This window comes from Maylandia zebra, linkage group LG3 (assembly GCF_041146795.1).
Source record: "Maylandia zebra isolate NMK-2024a linkage group LG3, Mzebra_GT3a, whole genome shotgun sequence".
NCBI classification, from domain to species: Eukaryota; Metazoa; Chordata; class Actinopteri; order Cichliformes; family Cichlidae; genus Maylandia; species Maylandia zebra.
Genome location: NC_135169.1, coordinates 36,742,798 through 36,759,101, shown reverse-complemented (window position 1 = coordinate 36,759,101; position 16,304 = coordinate 36,742,798). Strand labels below are relative to the sequence as shown.

Genomic DNA, 16,304 nt, shown 5'->3' with positions numbered 1-16,304 from the left:
CCATGAAGTCGCCTCTTTTTGTGTTGTCCTGCACTGCATCGCCGCCGCATTGCAATGATTAAAGCCAGTGTCCGCTGACCTGCAGGCTGACGTCTCCCTCCCCTTCCCTCGTGCGACTGAACCATCCGTCTTCATATCCTATTCTGTCTCATTTCCTTCTTTGCTCACTGCCCCTCTCTCTCTCTTTTTCGGCGCCGTAATGAAAAGATGATTTGTCTTATTCATCTCAAGGAGGTAGTCTGTCGACCTCCGGCTCTCTATCATATTATTTCCACATAATGGAGATGAGATGGAGATGGAGGGGTGTTTTGAGCGCTAGACGGAGGATTAACAATGCTCGACTCCTTTTTTTTTTTTTTTTTGTCTCCTCTTGACCTTCTGAGTCTTATCGGGTTAGGTCGTGCAAAAAAGACACAAAGGATGCCCGAGCTGGTGACCTTAAAAGAAAGGGCACAGGAGAGCTGAGGAAAAAGATACAAATCTGTTAATTCAGGTTATAACTTCACTCCGAACAACAGCCAGGATGTGATTAAACGAGGCTTCTGGGTGACACGTTGTTGCCGCTCGACAGCGCTGGATTGACGACTGACTTTCTGGCTGTTGACAGCGACCGGAGATGTTTACAGTGTGGTGGTGGGAAGGAACGAAACGGAACTACACTAGAGTCATGGCTCAAAGCTAACCCGCCCTTGATAAACGCAAAGCACAAAGATGCCTTCAGAGTGTTAAACCTGTCAGGAAGGTTGTGCATGACGGTGCAAAATGCGAGTAAGCTGCACAAGAGCACAAATATGGACTCCTGTTGCATGTGTGTTTACTTTTGCTATTAGAGTCGAGGTTCGGTCTCTGCGAGGTTTTCACACCAACAAAACAAACAAAAAAAGGAAATCTCCTAATTAGGTATTCAAATAAAGAGAGTAAAGGTAATAACGCTGCTCTGATATGTCTTTTCTGCATGACTTCATGAGCAGTAAATTTATCTCAGGCGCTGAATTATTCAGGCCTCCGGGCGACAGGGCTCCCATGCTGATGCCAGGCTAAGTGCCCTACATCTTATCTTTGTCTCTGGCTATCAGCCAAGAGGACGGAGCTCAGGGGGAGAAACTTCTTTTATTTCCTTTCCTTTTTAAAATTTTTTTGGGGGGAAACAGATGGGACTAAAGGGAGGAAGTCACGTCGATGTTTCACAGCGTTTGAACTGCGTCAGGGCTTTAACTTTAAAAAGGTGATTCGACTGTCTTCATAAGTGTGCAGATGGCAGAAATGACCCTTTGAAACTTCAGAGCTATTTAAATGCACAGAAAGTGGAAATAAACATGAATGCTCCAATATATCATTCCAGTATCTGTATCATCAAATATATCAGCGAGATGACAGCTGCTGATGTGAAGATCAAGTCTTCAAAATATAGTTGATTTATGTTGTTCATTGTTCACAGACAGGCTGGTCTGCTGGGTTTTCCCCACACAACCATCTCAAAGGTTTTTAAGAGAATACGAGAAAAAGAGAAAATATCCAGTGAGCAGCAGGTGTGTGTGGGTGAAAATGTCTTGATGTTAGAGTTTAGAGGAGAAAGGCTGATGGGAATGCAACAGTAACTCAAATAACCACTCATTACATCCATAGTATGCAGAAGAGCATCTTTGAATGGACTACAGCAGCAGAAGACCACACTTAGTGGCACTCCTGTCAGCTAAGAACAGGAAACCAAAGCTAGGGCGACCGTGGCTCAGGGGGTGGGAATCGCATCTGTAACCGGAAGGTCGCCGGTTCGATCCCTGGGCTCTCTGTCCTGGTCATTGTGTCCTTGGGCAAGACACTTCACCTACCGCCTACTGGTGTTGGTCAGAGGGGCCGATGGCGCGATATGGCAGCCTCGCTTCTGTTAGTCTGCCCCAGGGCAGCTGTGGCTACAACTGTAGCTGCCTCCACCAGTGTGTGAATGTGAGAGTGAATGAATAGTGGCATTGTAAAGCGCTTTGGGTGCCTTGAAAAGCGCTATATAAATCCAATCCATTAGTATTACATTTAACACAGAATAACCAGAATTCGACAACAGAAGATTAGAAAAATGTTGTCTTAATTTCTGTTGTGACATTCAGATGGGAGGGTCAGAATCTGAACGCATGGATCCATCCTGCTGTTTATGAACAGTTCGGGCTGCTGCTGGCGTGATGGTGTGGGGGATGTTTTCTTGGCACGCTTTGTGCCTCTTAGGACTAACTGAGCATCATTCAAACACCACAGCCTACCTGAGTATTGTTGATGACCACGCCCATCCCTTTATGACCACAGTGTACACATCGTCTGATGTCTCCTTCTAGCAGGAGACTAGTAGAGCCAATCCAGTAGAGCACCGTGGGGAACAAGTGGTGGAGCAGGAGGTTCATATCATGGATGTGAAGCAGGCAAATCTGCAGCTACTGTGTGATGCTGTCATGCCATCATGTCAACATGGTCCGGATTCTCAGAGGGTTGTTTCCAGCACCTTGTTGAATCTGTATATCTGAATAACTAAGGAGGCCAAAGAGGGTCAAACATGGTAGTAGCAAGGTGTCGGTAAGAAAGTGTGCGGTGAGTGTAGAACAGCGGTCCCCAACCTTTTTTGCGCCACGGACCGGTTTATGCCCAACAATATTTTCACGGACCGGCCTTTAAGGTGTCGCGGATAAATACAACAAAATAAAACTAGTACCGGTACCATAAAAAAGAAGATTTATTCATAACACACATGAAACGACCCAGAAAAACTGAGTAAACCATAAAAATGATAACAAAATAACGCTAAAAACTGATAAAAACCCTGAAATCCATACATTTCACACTCAAACCTAAACTCTCGTGGCCCGGTACCAAACGACTCACTGGTCCGTGGCCCGGGGGTTGGGGACCGCTGGTGTAGAGGACAAAACAAAAAGCCAAATTGTTTTTAATTTCCAACAGTTTCTACAAGTAAAGCAGCTGCTTTTTAAGAAATAAAAACCTAAAGCTGGAAAACCTTACATGGGATCTCTTTATGAAAACCTCCAGGTTGGTTTTCTAATGAAAGAGTTCATATTTAACTTTGGTGAAACATTAGTAGGTTTCCCAGGATGGGGGGGAGGTGGAGTATTTTTGGGCTGTTTTCTCAGACGTTTAAAAGGTTAAAGATTACATTCAGTGTTGACACTAATTTAGCAGGTTTATAGTTTGTTCACTGGGTTTCCAAGAGCGTGGGAGGATAAATCAACAGACTCACAGCTGGATGACCGACGAAATCCTACCTTAACAAAAGCGAGACCAAAAAAGAGAAAATCCCTCATTGTGCTGTTTAGTGCGGCTCCAGAAACACTCATTGTGCTTGTAGCTGCTGATAAGTAAAGCACATCTAACTTTTGTTTAAACTCTTATCTCAACTCATGTTCATACAAGCCTAAAGACGGAAAGAATAAAACCTTCAAACCGTGAAACAAACACGAACGATGCTTTTATTTTGTCCTGTGCATTTTCCTTTAAGCTAATACTAAAGACAATAGCAACAGTTTTTTCTCTTTACTGCGAGGTGGATATTTTCTCTTTAAGCATAAATTTTCCTCTGAGATGAGGAAGTGTGTTTGTGTGCCGCAATAAAGGCTGACATCATTAACGCCAACAGAGCCTTGAGAAAAACAAACAACTGAGCGCGCACACCTCAGGGACTCTACAGCCGACTGCCTAATGGACCTGATAAAAACAACGCAGAGGAATCCGACACGCCGGTGCTTTTTATTTGTCCGCACTCGCTGTGTGGATGTACAGCACAAATTAACTCGTTGCGAAGCTACTTTTGAGCCATTATCTTGAGTCGCTCTGATGACGGGGAAGAGACGGTGAACACTACAGAGATGCGAGCTTGGCTTACAGCGTGTAGAAGACTAGGTGGTAGAAAAGTGACGTTCATTCATAGAAATTAACAACAATTATTTATGGTTCTGGAGGAGAAGTTCAATAACAGGCTCCGCGAAAAAGACCTTTTTCTTTCTGCTCCTGCTAAATGGGAGAAAAGACCTTCATCGGGATGAATGTTTGACTAAAGGAAAACCATTAAATGCACCTACCTCTGCTTTACCGGCAGATGGGAAATGTTGTTCACAAAGTGTAAATGCACATGTGAGAAACAGGAGATATACCTGTAATAAAAAAATGTATGTCTTGGCCCTGAGAGGTCAAACACACCAGCAACTAGAAAAAACGCTGCAGAAGCACACAAATCACGACTGAAGGAATTAAGAAAAGACAACAGCAGGAAGCTAATAGTAAACTTGTTTTACTGTTATATACAGCAAGAACCATGTGACATGTTGTGTTTTCTAAGGTTTTTGTCCAACTTGGGTTATGTCTTTCTCGCTTTTGTGGCTTTTTTCTATTTGCTGACATTTAATTAAGTTGCAGTGCGTTTGACCTCCCAGGGTCGCTGTGCTGTTTTCTTGAAAATAATCTTTTTAACTGCTAATAACAAACCAGACAGTATTGGAAAGGATCCTGTGTAGTAACTATGTGGTTGACTTTGTGGACGTGGACGACTGGAGAGACATGAAGTCACTCCTGTTGTACTTCTCTGAAGTCCAATACGTGGGCTGCATGCATAGTTTGTGTTGTTGGTGTAATTTACCCACCTTGACCTTTTGAAGCTGAACACAAAGAGCAAAAGGTGGATCTGACTGAAACTGAGGACACTGCACAGTCGCTGGCTAACAACTTGAAAATGAACCTTCGTTAACAATGAGTGCATCCCAAAACGTTGATTCGGTTTCTCTGGATGTAGCATTTTCAGTCGGAGAAACGTTTTGTCAGTCAAACAAGTGATGAGCAGAATCAACCTTTTGGGATTTACTTACCTGGATGACTGAGCATGCATCAAGACAAATGAGTGTGCACACATTCAGCCTCCTTTTTTGACTCAAACAGGGTGCTTTGACAGCATTTTATTCAGTTTTGAAACTGCTGATTGAGTCAATGAGCAAGAGATCATTCACTGGCCATCCTTTGCATACAGTCTGTAGCCCAGATATCCAGATAACCGGCCGCAGCTGTCTCGATTAGGACTTCCTGTTCTTATGGGGCGCCGTTTGTAAAGTGAAACATGCTGAAATTAACGGCAACATTTTTCCACATTTAGCTCAAAACAAGTCATTTTTTACAACATTTAGTAAAATATTTGTAACTTTTCATATTTAAAACAGAATTTTAAATGTTAAATCTAAATGTTAAATGTTAAATCTAAATGTTTAGGCTAACATGCAAATTTATTGCACGGATCAGCGGAAATACCAAAATAAAAGCTTTCCGAAAACCTCCGGTGCAAACGTGTGCCGGTAGTGGTCAGACACGTTCGTTCTCACTCCCAAAGCGTAATAATTTTCGCTAGGTGACAAATTGTCAACATTTCATGCTTTCGGGTACCCAACACGTTCCTAAATTACAGCATCGGAAAAAGGAGAGCACATGAGAACCGTTTGGACTCAATCTACACATGTTCATTTTCTAAAAATCGATTTGGAAAACACTATTTTACGTCATTTAACTGCTAGTAAAGGTTAGGAATAAGGTTATAGTTAGGGATAAGGTTAGGTTTAGGGCTGGAACACATGGCTGAAACGTCTATTATGGCGGGACCGTCATTCCACTGGAATTCAGCCATAACCCGACCATGAGAAAGCACGTCCGGCGATTTAGCTGAAAACATCGGAAGATCCGTTTTGTCGGCCATCCAAAGGTTCAGCAGTAGTGCACTCTTAGTAGCTGCAGTCTTCACTTCACAATCGCTGCAGCACATGTCCAGCAAAATCGCTGGACATGCTCGTAGGCAAGAAGTGAAGCAGCACATGGCGGGGAGAAGTGAGGAGGAGAACAGACACAATTTTGCACTGGAGGTTTTCGGGAAGCTTTTATTTTGGTATTTCCGTTGATCCGTACAATAAATTTGCATATTAGCCTAAATATTTAGGTTTAACATTTAACATTTAGCATTTAGATTTAACATTTAGATTTAGATTTAACATTTAGATTTAACATTTAACATTTAGATTTAAATATAATATTTAGATTTAATATTTAACATTTAGATTTAATATTTAACATTTGATGAAAAGTTACAAATATTTTACTAAATGTTGTAAAAAATTACTCGAAAAAATATGTTTTTGTAAGGTTTTGAGCTAAATGTGGAAAAATGTTGCCGTTAATTTCAGCATGTTTCACTTTACAAACGGCGCCCCATATGTTCTGCCCTCTGCTCGTAGCTGTGGATTCGCTTATTTAAAGCCTGTTAAAATGTGATAGGTCAGTAGCACTCGGACACAAACCGAAACTAGAAAGCTTCCTGAACCAAAGCTCAACAGATTGTACAGGAAATACATGCATACGCATACAAATGTTGCTTTATTTTTAGTTTTTAATTTCTGCAAGAGCAAAAAAATAAAGATTTAGAAATCTAGTAATTGCTAAAGACTGGAGAATTTATTTTTTTTTTAAAGATGATTTTAGTAGTTTTGAGGTGGTCACTACATTTAAAAAAGTAAAAGCATGGATGTGGAATAAAACAAGCAGTGCGTTAGAAGTTAATTTGGTCCATCGCTGATCCAAAGGATGATATAAGTACATAATCCTGTTATTAAGGAGATGAGTCAGTCTTAGTGAGAAAACTCCGAATTATGCCCCTCATAAAGTGCTGTTTATGTTTGCTTGTTTTTATCCTGATTATCTTTTTTTACTTTTTGCTTATGTGTTAAAAGATTCGGATTTTCAACTGTAGGTGAACTTGGAAATTTTGGGATATTATGAAATTGAAAAAGGCTTCTACCCTCCTCTGCTCGTCGATGCCTCTTCTCAGCTGACAGCAGCTCACATGTTCCCTTTCTGCACAAACAATAACACGTAGCTTGTGCTGATGTTACGCTCGCCGATAAAAGTTGCTCACACCGACACGTCTCTTTTCAAACTTCGTGCTCTGCTGTTTGTGTGCAGGTAAAGCCTCAGCTGTTATTTATCTGCCTGTGCAGAGTGTATAATCTACCTTTCTGTGTATCCTTGAACCGAGTGAAAGGATCAAAGTGAGGCGGTGACGCACTAGGCGAGCTCGGCTCTGATGGAAAGATGAGTCACTGGTTTGATTAAGCAGATCCTGTTGTCATCACGCTGCACGGGAACATTTTTTGTCTTTAATGTCTTTGTCCGTAACGTTGAGAAGCAGGGTGTACGTTCAGAAGTTCATAAAGAAAACTGCTCTTTTTGATTTCTTAAAAACAACAACAACACAAAAAACAGCCCGCCAACGAGCTTTTGTGCTCATTTGTGCTTCGCTTGTGATTTCACCTGGTAGCTGAACAGCCGCCCACTGCAATGCACAAATGATGTTGTCCGTGGGGGGAAAAGTAAAAATAAAAACATAACAGGCTGTACTGTTCGCTCCCTCAGAGGCATTTTTGGATCAAAGCTTTGGCTAAACTGTGAATGCATTCGCACACAGGCCTCAGTGTGGATTGGAGTCTGGTAGTCTATCCCGCTGTGGTGCAGCACGCCGTATGTGACATGAAACCGCCTCTGGTCTTCTGTGGTTTTCCTGCAACGTCTCAAACTCAGCGGTGAGTGGGACGTGCTAAGGGATTTTAGTGAAAAGTCAGAGAGGGAGAGATACAGTCTGACAGACCCACGGGATCGTGGTGAGCGGGTAAAAAACTAGCAACATCACCTGCTCGAAACAGGCGTATCTTAATAAACCAATGAATTTAAAAGTTGAACATTTCATGTAAAACCAATGAACTAGCCAAAAATCCAAAGGTTTAAATAAAGAGCGCACTATAACACGAAGAGGAGCGCAGAGGGATGAAGATGGAAAGGCGGCGGCTGAGAGGAGGAGATAAATCACCAAAGAAAGAGCTATTTTGGGGGGCTCTGTTCCACCTCTTGTGCTCACAAAGACACCGAGAGCCTCTCAGTGTCGATCAGGATTATTGGCTGCTGTGGAAGTTCCTGAGGTGTGTACGTGAGCTAGTGTGGGGTTCAAGCAAACACCCACAGGTGTTCATTAGCCGAGGCCCCGAGGCCCTGGACGCTGCCCGCTGAGGCTCTAACTGCTGCGATGGCGAGGTTTAAACACCCGAGTCCCACGGTGATCACACTTATTATGAAGACGGGAGCGAAGCGGCATTCATAAACAAACGCTTAGATGTTGTGGTGAATGGCAACGCCGAAAAGCGGCTTTAAAAATGTGTTCGGTATGTCATCTGTTCGTCACTGGTATGGTTTATTGGATGTTTTAATTGTGTAACAGAATTGGTGCGGAGGAAAATCACGAGTAGTGACTGGAGCAGTATTTTTCCATGCCCTTAGGTTGGCAAAAATCTGCCTCCTTAGGGAAACGACCACTTTCCCTTTGGCAACCAAGCTGTTATCTGGCACGTCTGCTGACACAAGAAGAGCTTCTGTGAGGATGATTTTATGTCTTATTTTGTGAGCGTTAGGTGATGGAGAATATTTTGAAAGATCTGAGCTGTTTGAACTGTCGGTCCCCAGCAGAGCAGTTTTTAACATCATAGTTAGAAACCTGCTGGGTTACTTACAGGAGCTGTGCTACTTGTGTTACTCTTGTACAATTACAGCCACTGGACTATTCATTTACAACTTTTGAATACTAGACCCTAAAAGTGAAATTACAGTTCCTTCCACTACAGTCAGGATCTGGAATTAAATAAAAATAATTTGTTTTTAGTGCTCCGAATCATCACGGGGACAAAAAGCTAGTGCTCATCACACATTTGCATAGATTTCTATGTAAAAGTTAGATCACGCCTCAGTCACACTAGACTAAATATAGGACGGCAACTTCCTTGTGACTAGGACAGAAATGGTGGTGTGTTTAATTTCTTTTGCATACGACAACAACAACAAAAAGTTTCACAGGTCCAGTATGCATCAGTCCTCTTTGCAACTGCTTTTGACTGCTAGACCAGAACACCCATCGAGAGGTGGGAGGCAACCTGTGGGGTCCTGCCTGCAATCACATTGAAGATCTACAAATAACTGCAGAATAATTTATAAACAGCCAGATTACCAACATGCTGCAATCAATCTGAGGCAGTCGACACTGATGAGCACAACTTATATTCCTATATAAATGCACGGTTGACAAGTGCCTATGTCAGACTCACTCCGTTTTATTCCTGTTTTACTCATGGCCATTGATCAGTAGTTGTTGATCATCAATGGTTACGTTCCCCTGGCCGTAACATCAATGGTCATGAGATTTTGTTCCTTCAGTGGGCTGGTTTCAGTCATTATGCAAATGTACTGTTTATAAGATTGGGGGAAACCTGCAGTCAGCTGAGACTGAAGAAGTCACTTGGATGAGTGACGAAACGTTTCTCCCACTGAAAACGCTACGTCCAGATGAACAGAATCAACTTTTGGAGAACACAGCAGTCATTTTCAGACATTCATTCACTCAGTCCAAAAGTCTGCTTGCTGCTAATCTCAGTAGCGTTGGGCTCTTTCTCTGTCCAGAGATCTGCAGATGCAGGTCAAGGAGGGGCAGCCAACAGATGAGGCCTCCACAGGAAAGCAGAGGCTTACTTTGACATGTAGGAATCTACTGCACGCTGAGTGCAAGCGGGGCTTTAATTCAGGCACATTAAAGTAGCAGTTATTCGTTTGTATTCTTTAAAATTTAATGTCTGCAACAGGAAGTTGTGAAACTTTAAATACTGTGAATATCCATTTTACATTGTTGTTAACGTAGCGATTACAAGAAGTTCGAGTACTGAACTCGTTTAGTTTATAATTCTATAAACGTTCAATCAACACGCAGATCTCTCCAGGTCCAAAAACTCAGTGAGAGAAAGATAAAATCTTATGACTGTGTCCTCTTTCAGCTAGCTGTCAAGTGTAGCGTTAAATCCACAAGATACACAAATTAGACACAATTTTTCAAGTACTTTTATTTTAATTTACAATACAAACAAATAGAAATCATTTGGCAGCCAAACCATGACTGAAATGGGGGCAAATAGGGAAAATAAAATTAAAACGCAACTGATCAGAACAGCTTATTTATTATTTGTGATTAATCAACATTACTTGAGTGCGGTTCCAAAACCAAAGTACTGATAAAGATAGCTATAAGACCTTCGAGAGCTGGATTTGGCTTACATTTGTATGAGATTCAGTGAATAGAGACAGAAGCGTGTACTTGGTTATGGAGCTATGGTGAACACTGAGCAGCCACGGGGGAGGCTGGCGTTAAAAAAAGCACTCTGTACTGCCGCCCAGCCTCAGTTAGGTCATCACCGAGCTGAGCTAACGTCACAGGCTGGACGAGAAGCCTTAAAGTGGAATAAAAATTAAAAGTAAAAAGCTAAGAGGGTGAAGCTATGACCCCTCTGAGGTTCACTCAGCAGCAGTTTGACCTTAGCTGATCTTACATTCACATTGACTAGAATAAATGGTCTTGTTTATGAAATGTTTTCACACAGTCATAATGTGCATAATAGCGACGATCAGCGAGTGAATAAGCCTCGATTAAAAGACAGCTCCTCATCCTTCATTTACGGAATATTCAGTAGATCAATTTTAGAAAGCAGTACGATTTTATAAATAACAGCAGAACAAAATATAAGGAACAAAACCATGATGACCTCTCCTTATCCACGTGCTCGGTTCCTGTACAGCCTATGGCAGGGACTGTGTTTGCAGAAGAAACACTAAGATCCAAACATGATAAAAGCAACATGTGGTGTATCGCTAACTGTGTGTGTGTGTGTGTGGACGAGCACATCCAGGCTTATTGGGACTGTGCGGAGTGTTGGGTGCACTGCAGGTCAAACTCAGCGTGCACTCTGACGTCTCTTTGGTTGTGGCTTCATGCAAAACTTGCAGCTTTGGAAATGTAGCCTCCTTCAAAAGGCACACATTATCTTCTGTCAGTATAACCACAGCTTAAAAAAAATTATCCAAGGGTTCAAAAATATATCTTTGTTGTAAACAGAGTTTCCATTCATTCCCGCGTTCTTAGATGTGAGCGTTATTCTCCAGAAGCGTGGCAACGTCTCATCGTGGTTTTGATGCTCTTTTGAGTCCTCAGAGTTTTTTTATGTGGTGGGTGAGCGCATTCGCCCTTCACTCATAGTCCTCTCCTGCCGTGGCGGCCTCCAGAGCAGCGAGAGCCTCTGCCACCATCGAGTCCGTGATGCTCTGCACCTCCTGCTCCTCGTCCTCGCTCTTCGACACCGAGATCCCGCTCTCCACCGTGGAGACGTCGGGAGTCTTTGTCAGCGTGAGCTCGTCCCTCGTACCCCCTGAGGACAAGCTGGTGTTGCTGGTTTGGATGTCCACTGACAAGACGCTGCCCTCATCCCCCGTGTCACACAGGTACTCCGGGGTCCCTCCCACACCCTCGTCTATCTCGTCTGCTGAAAGCTCTGGGCTGCTGAGCCGGTGCTCGGAGCTGGTCCATCCGTTACTCGTCGCTTGGCTCCTCTGGATCTCGTAATTCTCTACGCTGGGGTACACGGGCACCTGGCTCAGACCTTTTTCCTGCGTCATCCATTGCTGCCCCACCCCTTGTGGCTGGATGATGTAGAGCCCTCCCTCTGTCGGTGGTATACTCCCCTGACGGTGCAGTCTTTGGTTGACATGGTTGTTGTCAACTTCTAGTTTTAGTGTGCTCTCATTGGACTTGCTGTAAGCCATGTTATGAAAGCCATGCTTCTGCTTGGCCTCACCATATAGGTCTCTGTTTGGGGCCCCGCCCGGGCGGCGATGGGGCTGGTAGAGCGAGCTGCCTGTGGAGTCGCTCTTCCTCATGTCCACTGGAGCTGAGGGGTCGTAGACGTAGCTGTGAGAGAGCAAGACCAGAAAAGTCACTGCTAGAGTTACAATGGTCATAGACTGCTCAAAAAAATATAACTACAACTTGATCACGAGGGTAAAGAACATGCTCAGGTAAAGTTCAGGGGTATCAGTCTTTATTGTTAGGAAGGAGAAACCACTTCACCTGTAAATCGCTTTTCAGAGGAAACAAGACAACCCCCAAAAGCGATCAGCACATCAATATGTATGACTGCAGGGAGGTTCGCTTTGTCTTAATGCTATGGAGGCTATACAGTCAGGCGCGGAGAGCTGGACATGACCGCAGAAGGGCATCAAACCCATCAGCAGGACCAGTGTCTGCTCCTTTGTGTAAACAGGAGCAGGAGGAGCACTGACAGAGCCTTTCTGACCAAACAGACTCCACGAGGGAGGCGTGAAGTCCCCTTTAATAGGATGTATGCTCAGATTAGCACGATGCAGCTCAACTGCTTCCCCCAACCCAGTCATGCTGGGTTATGCTGCAGGCGGCATCACGTTCGCCACGGCATCTCCAGACTCTTTCACTTCTGTGCTTGGTGTGAACCTGCTGTCGTCTGTGGAGAGCGCAGCAACCACACCTACCTGTTCAAAGCCAATCAGTCAGTTGGAAGAAAGTTGGCTTAACAGGAGTGTTGAGGGAAGCAACATGGCCTGTTTTGGACATGTCAGGGAATTAATAACACAAAGCTAATAAATATGCTAATAATAATTTCACATTAAAAATCAATAATAATGTCTAATATTTTTTTATTTAATTATTAAGGTTAGGAGCACAGGTGAAAGGATGGAAGTACTGCCTAGTCAATCAACCATTTTGAAGCCTGACAGATGAAGGCTGATGGTAAACTTGAACCAGTGTAAACAGTACAGTATCTCGCTCTGACACGAAGTGCTGTAGAAGTATTAAATATAACTTTGTACTTAGGAACAGTACTTGCGTGTACTTTAGTGAGCTACACTTTGCCGCTGGGTTTTAAATTGCTAATGTGACAAAGTAAGTGTTTTAAAGAGGTCACTGTGGGCTACAGACACATGTGAGAGACATCTTTTGTAAACCTTCAACGACTAGATGTAGTGAAAACACACCCCACAGTATTTAAAATGCAAGCTCACATTCAGTGTCATTTTAACTTCTTATTTAAGCACAGATGACTTCTGACTGCTACATACTGAAGATGAATTTCAAACTGCTAGAAGAGCGACTCCTCGGTTTTAGCCTGCGGATCACCATGGTGACAGAAGAAAGGGCTTTCAGTCAGTCTGACGGGGCTCCTCGGGTCAGATGCGCCGACGGCCACATACTGTACACTGACAACGACAAGGGTACTTTATTGTGCGGCCGCTGCACATTTTCAAATGCAACGTGATGTCCGGGGCGTGCATGCTCTCGATGTTTACAGAGGCTGCCTAGAGCCTCAGCGGCGGTAAGTTCTGCACTGCTCATGTAAATGTCAGATATATTATGCAGAGCGTTGTAGGAAGGAAATGTGCACAGGCCTGACTGCACTCCTCTTTTGGGTTTAAAATGTTTAGTACTCCCTTTTACTTCCAGATGTTGGTTTATGAGAGGTGAACAGTGGAAGACACACAGATGTTTAGTCTTTCTGTTTGACTGTAAGCTTAAAAGCTAACCTTAGCATAAAAGAAGTGTTTCTTATACAATTAGCTTCCATTCAAATAACACATCAGGCTGAAAAGTAAAATAAAGAAATTGTTTTAGGAGAAATAATGTTGGCTTTCTAACGGTTAGCTCAGCCGGAGGATGCTACTTTAAGGTCTGTTTGTTCAGTACGAAGGTGAAGTCACAAGGCAATTAGCCTAGCTTAGCTTAAAAAGCAAAACCTAAGTTAAATAGTCAATCCGGTTGTTCAGTCTGACGTCACTAGCCGTGTCTGGGCCTAAACTCCGCTGCAGGTCCATATATCAAACGATCACTATGGCATTACTGAGAGTTGAAAAACTGTCTAAAGTCTTTCATCTTTAATAAAATGATCAGCGTTCTGCTCTACCAGGTGTAACAATTGAGTTTAACATCCAGCCATCCATGAAAACGGAATTTATGACATTTAACGGAGTTAGAAGTTAGCAGGAAGTTAGCTCGCTAGCTTCTATCTAAATACAATATAGCATGTCCTGACTGCAGGGTTTTGGAAACAAATTAAAACGTACAGCTCTGCTATCACTTCCAGCATAAATGAAGACAGAAAACTAAACAGCAGTGACGTTTGTAGGGTTACTGAAGTTTGGCTAGCTGCTATATAATGATGTGCTACGTGACCGCTAGCGACACAGCTATGTTAGCATAATATAAACAAGCGAACTTTTTTTCCACTCGATAAAAGTTACCGTGAGTGTTCTCGGTGGTCAGAAACAAATGTAATCGCATGGCAGGATGCTGTAAAAGGACCAAACTTCAGCCAGGAGAACAACTGAGATAATCCATCCACAATACGAGGTTAGTCATTCATATACTGCTGCATGGGCTGGGCTGTAGTTACATCCTAAGGTTTTAAAAACTGAGCTTAAATAAATGATTAGCGGTAATCCGAGGGAGGTCAACAGTGATCACTGACTGTTTTAGGAGCTTTTTGAGATTAAATAGAAGAAAATACAAAACATTAAACATGTTAACAACACAAAAGCCATATTAAACGCAGACTACTTTAGGCCCGGAAGTAGGATTCGTCACGTCATCAATTAACGACCCGATTACGCCAACTTCAGAGAGAAGAGTAAACAAATTCCTCACAAATCAACGTTGTCGCTTTAAATTAAGTATAAAGTAAATTAAATTTAACTATAATCAAATGGGGGTTTTTTTGCTAATGCTAGATTTTACAAGATGCTAACTGTTAGCTAACTTCTTATATGCAAGGAAATGTATTATTGTGAATTTTATTCCAAGTACATACAAATAAAGTCAATTGTTTTAGAAAAAGGTGCTCAATTGGCTCTTTGGGGCGAGTGATACCGAGTTAAACAGTGGCATTGTGACAAATCAATTTAACAAACGTCTGTTTTCAATCAGAATAATAAAATGCCATGAAAAGTAACACCGACACATTACATCGCCCTCATGTGTCGCTGCCTCATTTGATGTTTTTGTTGAACATTTGCTCTCACCTACTTTGCTATCCCTGCTGTGAAATGACTTTCCCTGTGTATATCGCAGTGACACGTGTGGCCAGAGATTCGTTGATGTCGTCCCAATTCCTCAAAAGATGCTAGAGGTCAGCAAAGGTCTGAGACTAATTAAAGCTCATTTATGGCACAGTAAGTATCCCCTCGCGGACATAACGACAACCTGATACCTCCACTTTGAAGGATGTTCTTACAAGGACACGAGGCAAAGTAGTAAAAGCAGTACAAGTAAAAGACGGCTTGCTCTCACGCTCACGCCTCGACAGGTATTACAAGTGTTGGCGAGGGTGGGGGGTTTGCGGTGGGGATGGCATAACAGTCTGTCAGACATCGCCTGCTGCGAGCAGCTTGTGTTTTTCACGCCCATATTTTCTTCATTTCATGTGTTTTTTCCTCCACCCTGCCAGCCTCCATCTTTCACCTCTCCAGGAGCTCCTGTTCCAAAACAACCTCCTCCTCCTCGCGTCTCCTTCAGCGTCACCGTTGTGTAGCTGCAGCTCACTAATCTTCTACAGCTTCGCACTTGACTTCTCCTTCATTTCAGCATCTTCCCTCAAGCTTTTCTCACCTCCCGCCTGCTTCGTCTTAAGTTGTCATGTTCACTTGTCTCCGTTTTTTTTTTTTTTTAATCTAACCCTCCTTTGGCTTCACTCTTCACTGTTCAGTATTCAACATGAGCTCAAGAAGTCCTTAGAATTAAGAAGATAACTTTCAAACGTGCAGATCGATTAAATTGCAGCATTCTGTCTTCCCTCCCAGTACGCAGACACACAAACACAAAGCCACCTGCCTACGCGGTTACAGTCACACACACGTGCGCTCACCCACTGACTTAAGCACCTCTCTCTCACCCTGCATCATTTCCTTCTCCCCTCTCAGTGGAAAGCTGAGAAAATGAATGTTTTCCATTTCTTTTGCTCCTGGGCAGCACCGCTGCCAAGGTGAAATTTGAGGTGTACTTTCAGAAAAGTGAGAGATGCACAGGGCGTTTTACTACAGAAAAAAAATATAATTCATAAAGCTGGATAAAAAGACTTGCGGGGGACGACGACAGGACGCCTATCACCAGAGAGCAAAACTAAATAAATGACACACTGCTCAAACTTTCTGGTTTTGGTCTTTTGCTGGAGTGGACGGCCAAAAAAAAAAAAAAAGAAAAAAAAAGAGGCAACATATTCTTTGCATACATGTTGCTCAAGTTGATTCTTCAGAGCGCTCGCTTTAGAGCCGATGACGATCATTCACAGGCAGTTCAGTGATTAGACACGTGCACAAGCACAATACTACTTTCCCTCATGTGC

General features: G+C 43.0%; 1 protein-coding gene across 3 annotated transcripts in view; it reads right to left on the bottom strand.

Annotated features, from left to right (window-relative positions):
• Positions 1 to 9,928: 9,928 nt before the first annotated feature.
• zgc:194930 (uncharacterized) overlaps positions 9,929 to 16,304 on the bottom strand; it is a 30,094-nt gene continuing 23,718 nt past the window's right edge. For all 3 annotated transcript variants that reach the window (XM_004562699.2, XM_004562700.2, XM_004562698.2), the window contains one exon: positions 9,929 to 11,848. In XM_004562699.2, the coding sequence (XP_004562756.1) occupies positions 11,131 to 11,848 (718 nt within the window). In that variant the 3' untranslated portion in view covers positions 9,929 to 11,130. The remainder of the gene's footprint in view (positions 11,849 to 16,304) is intronic.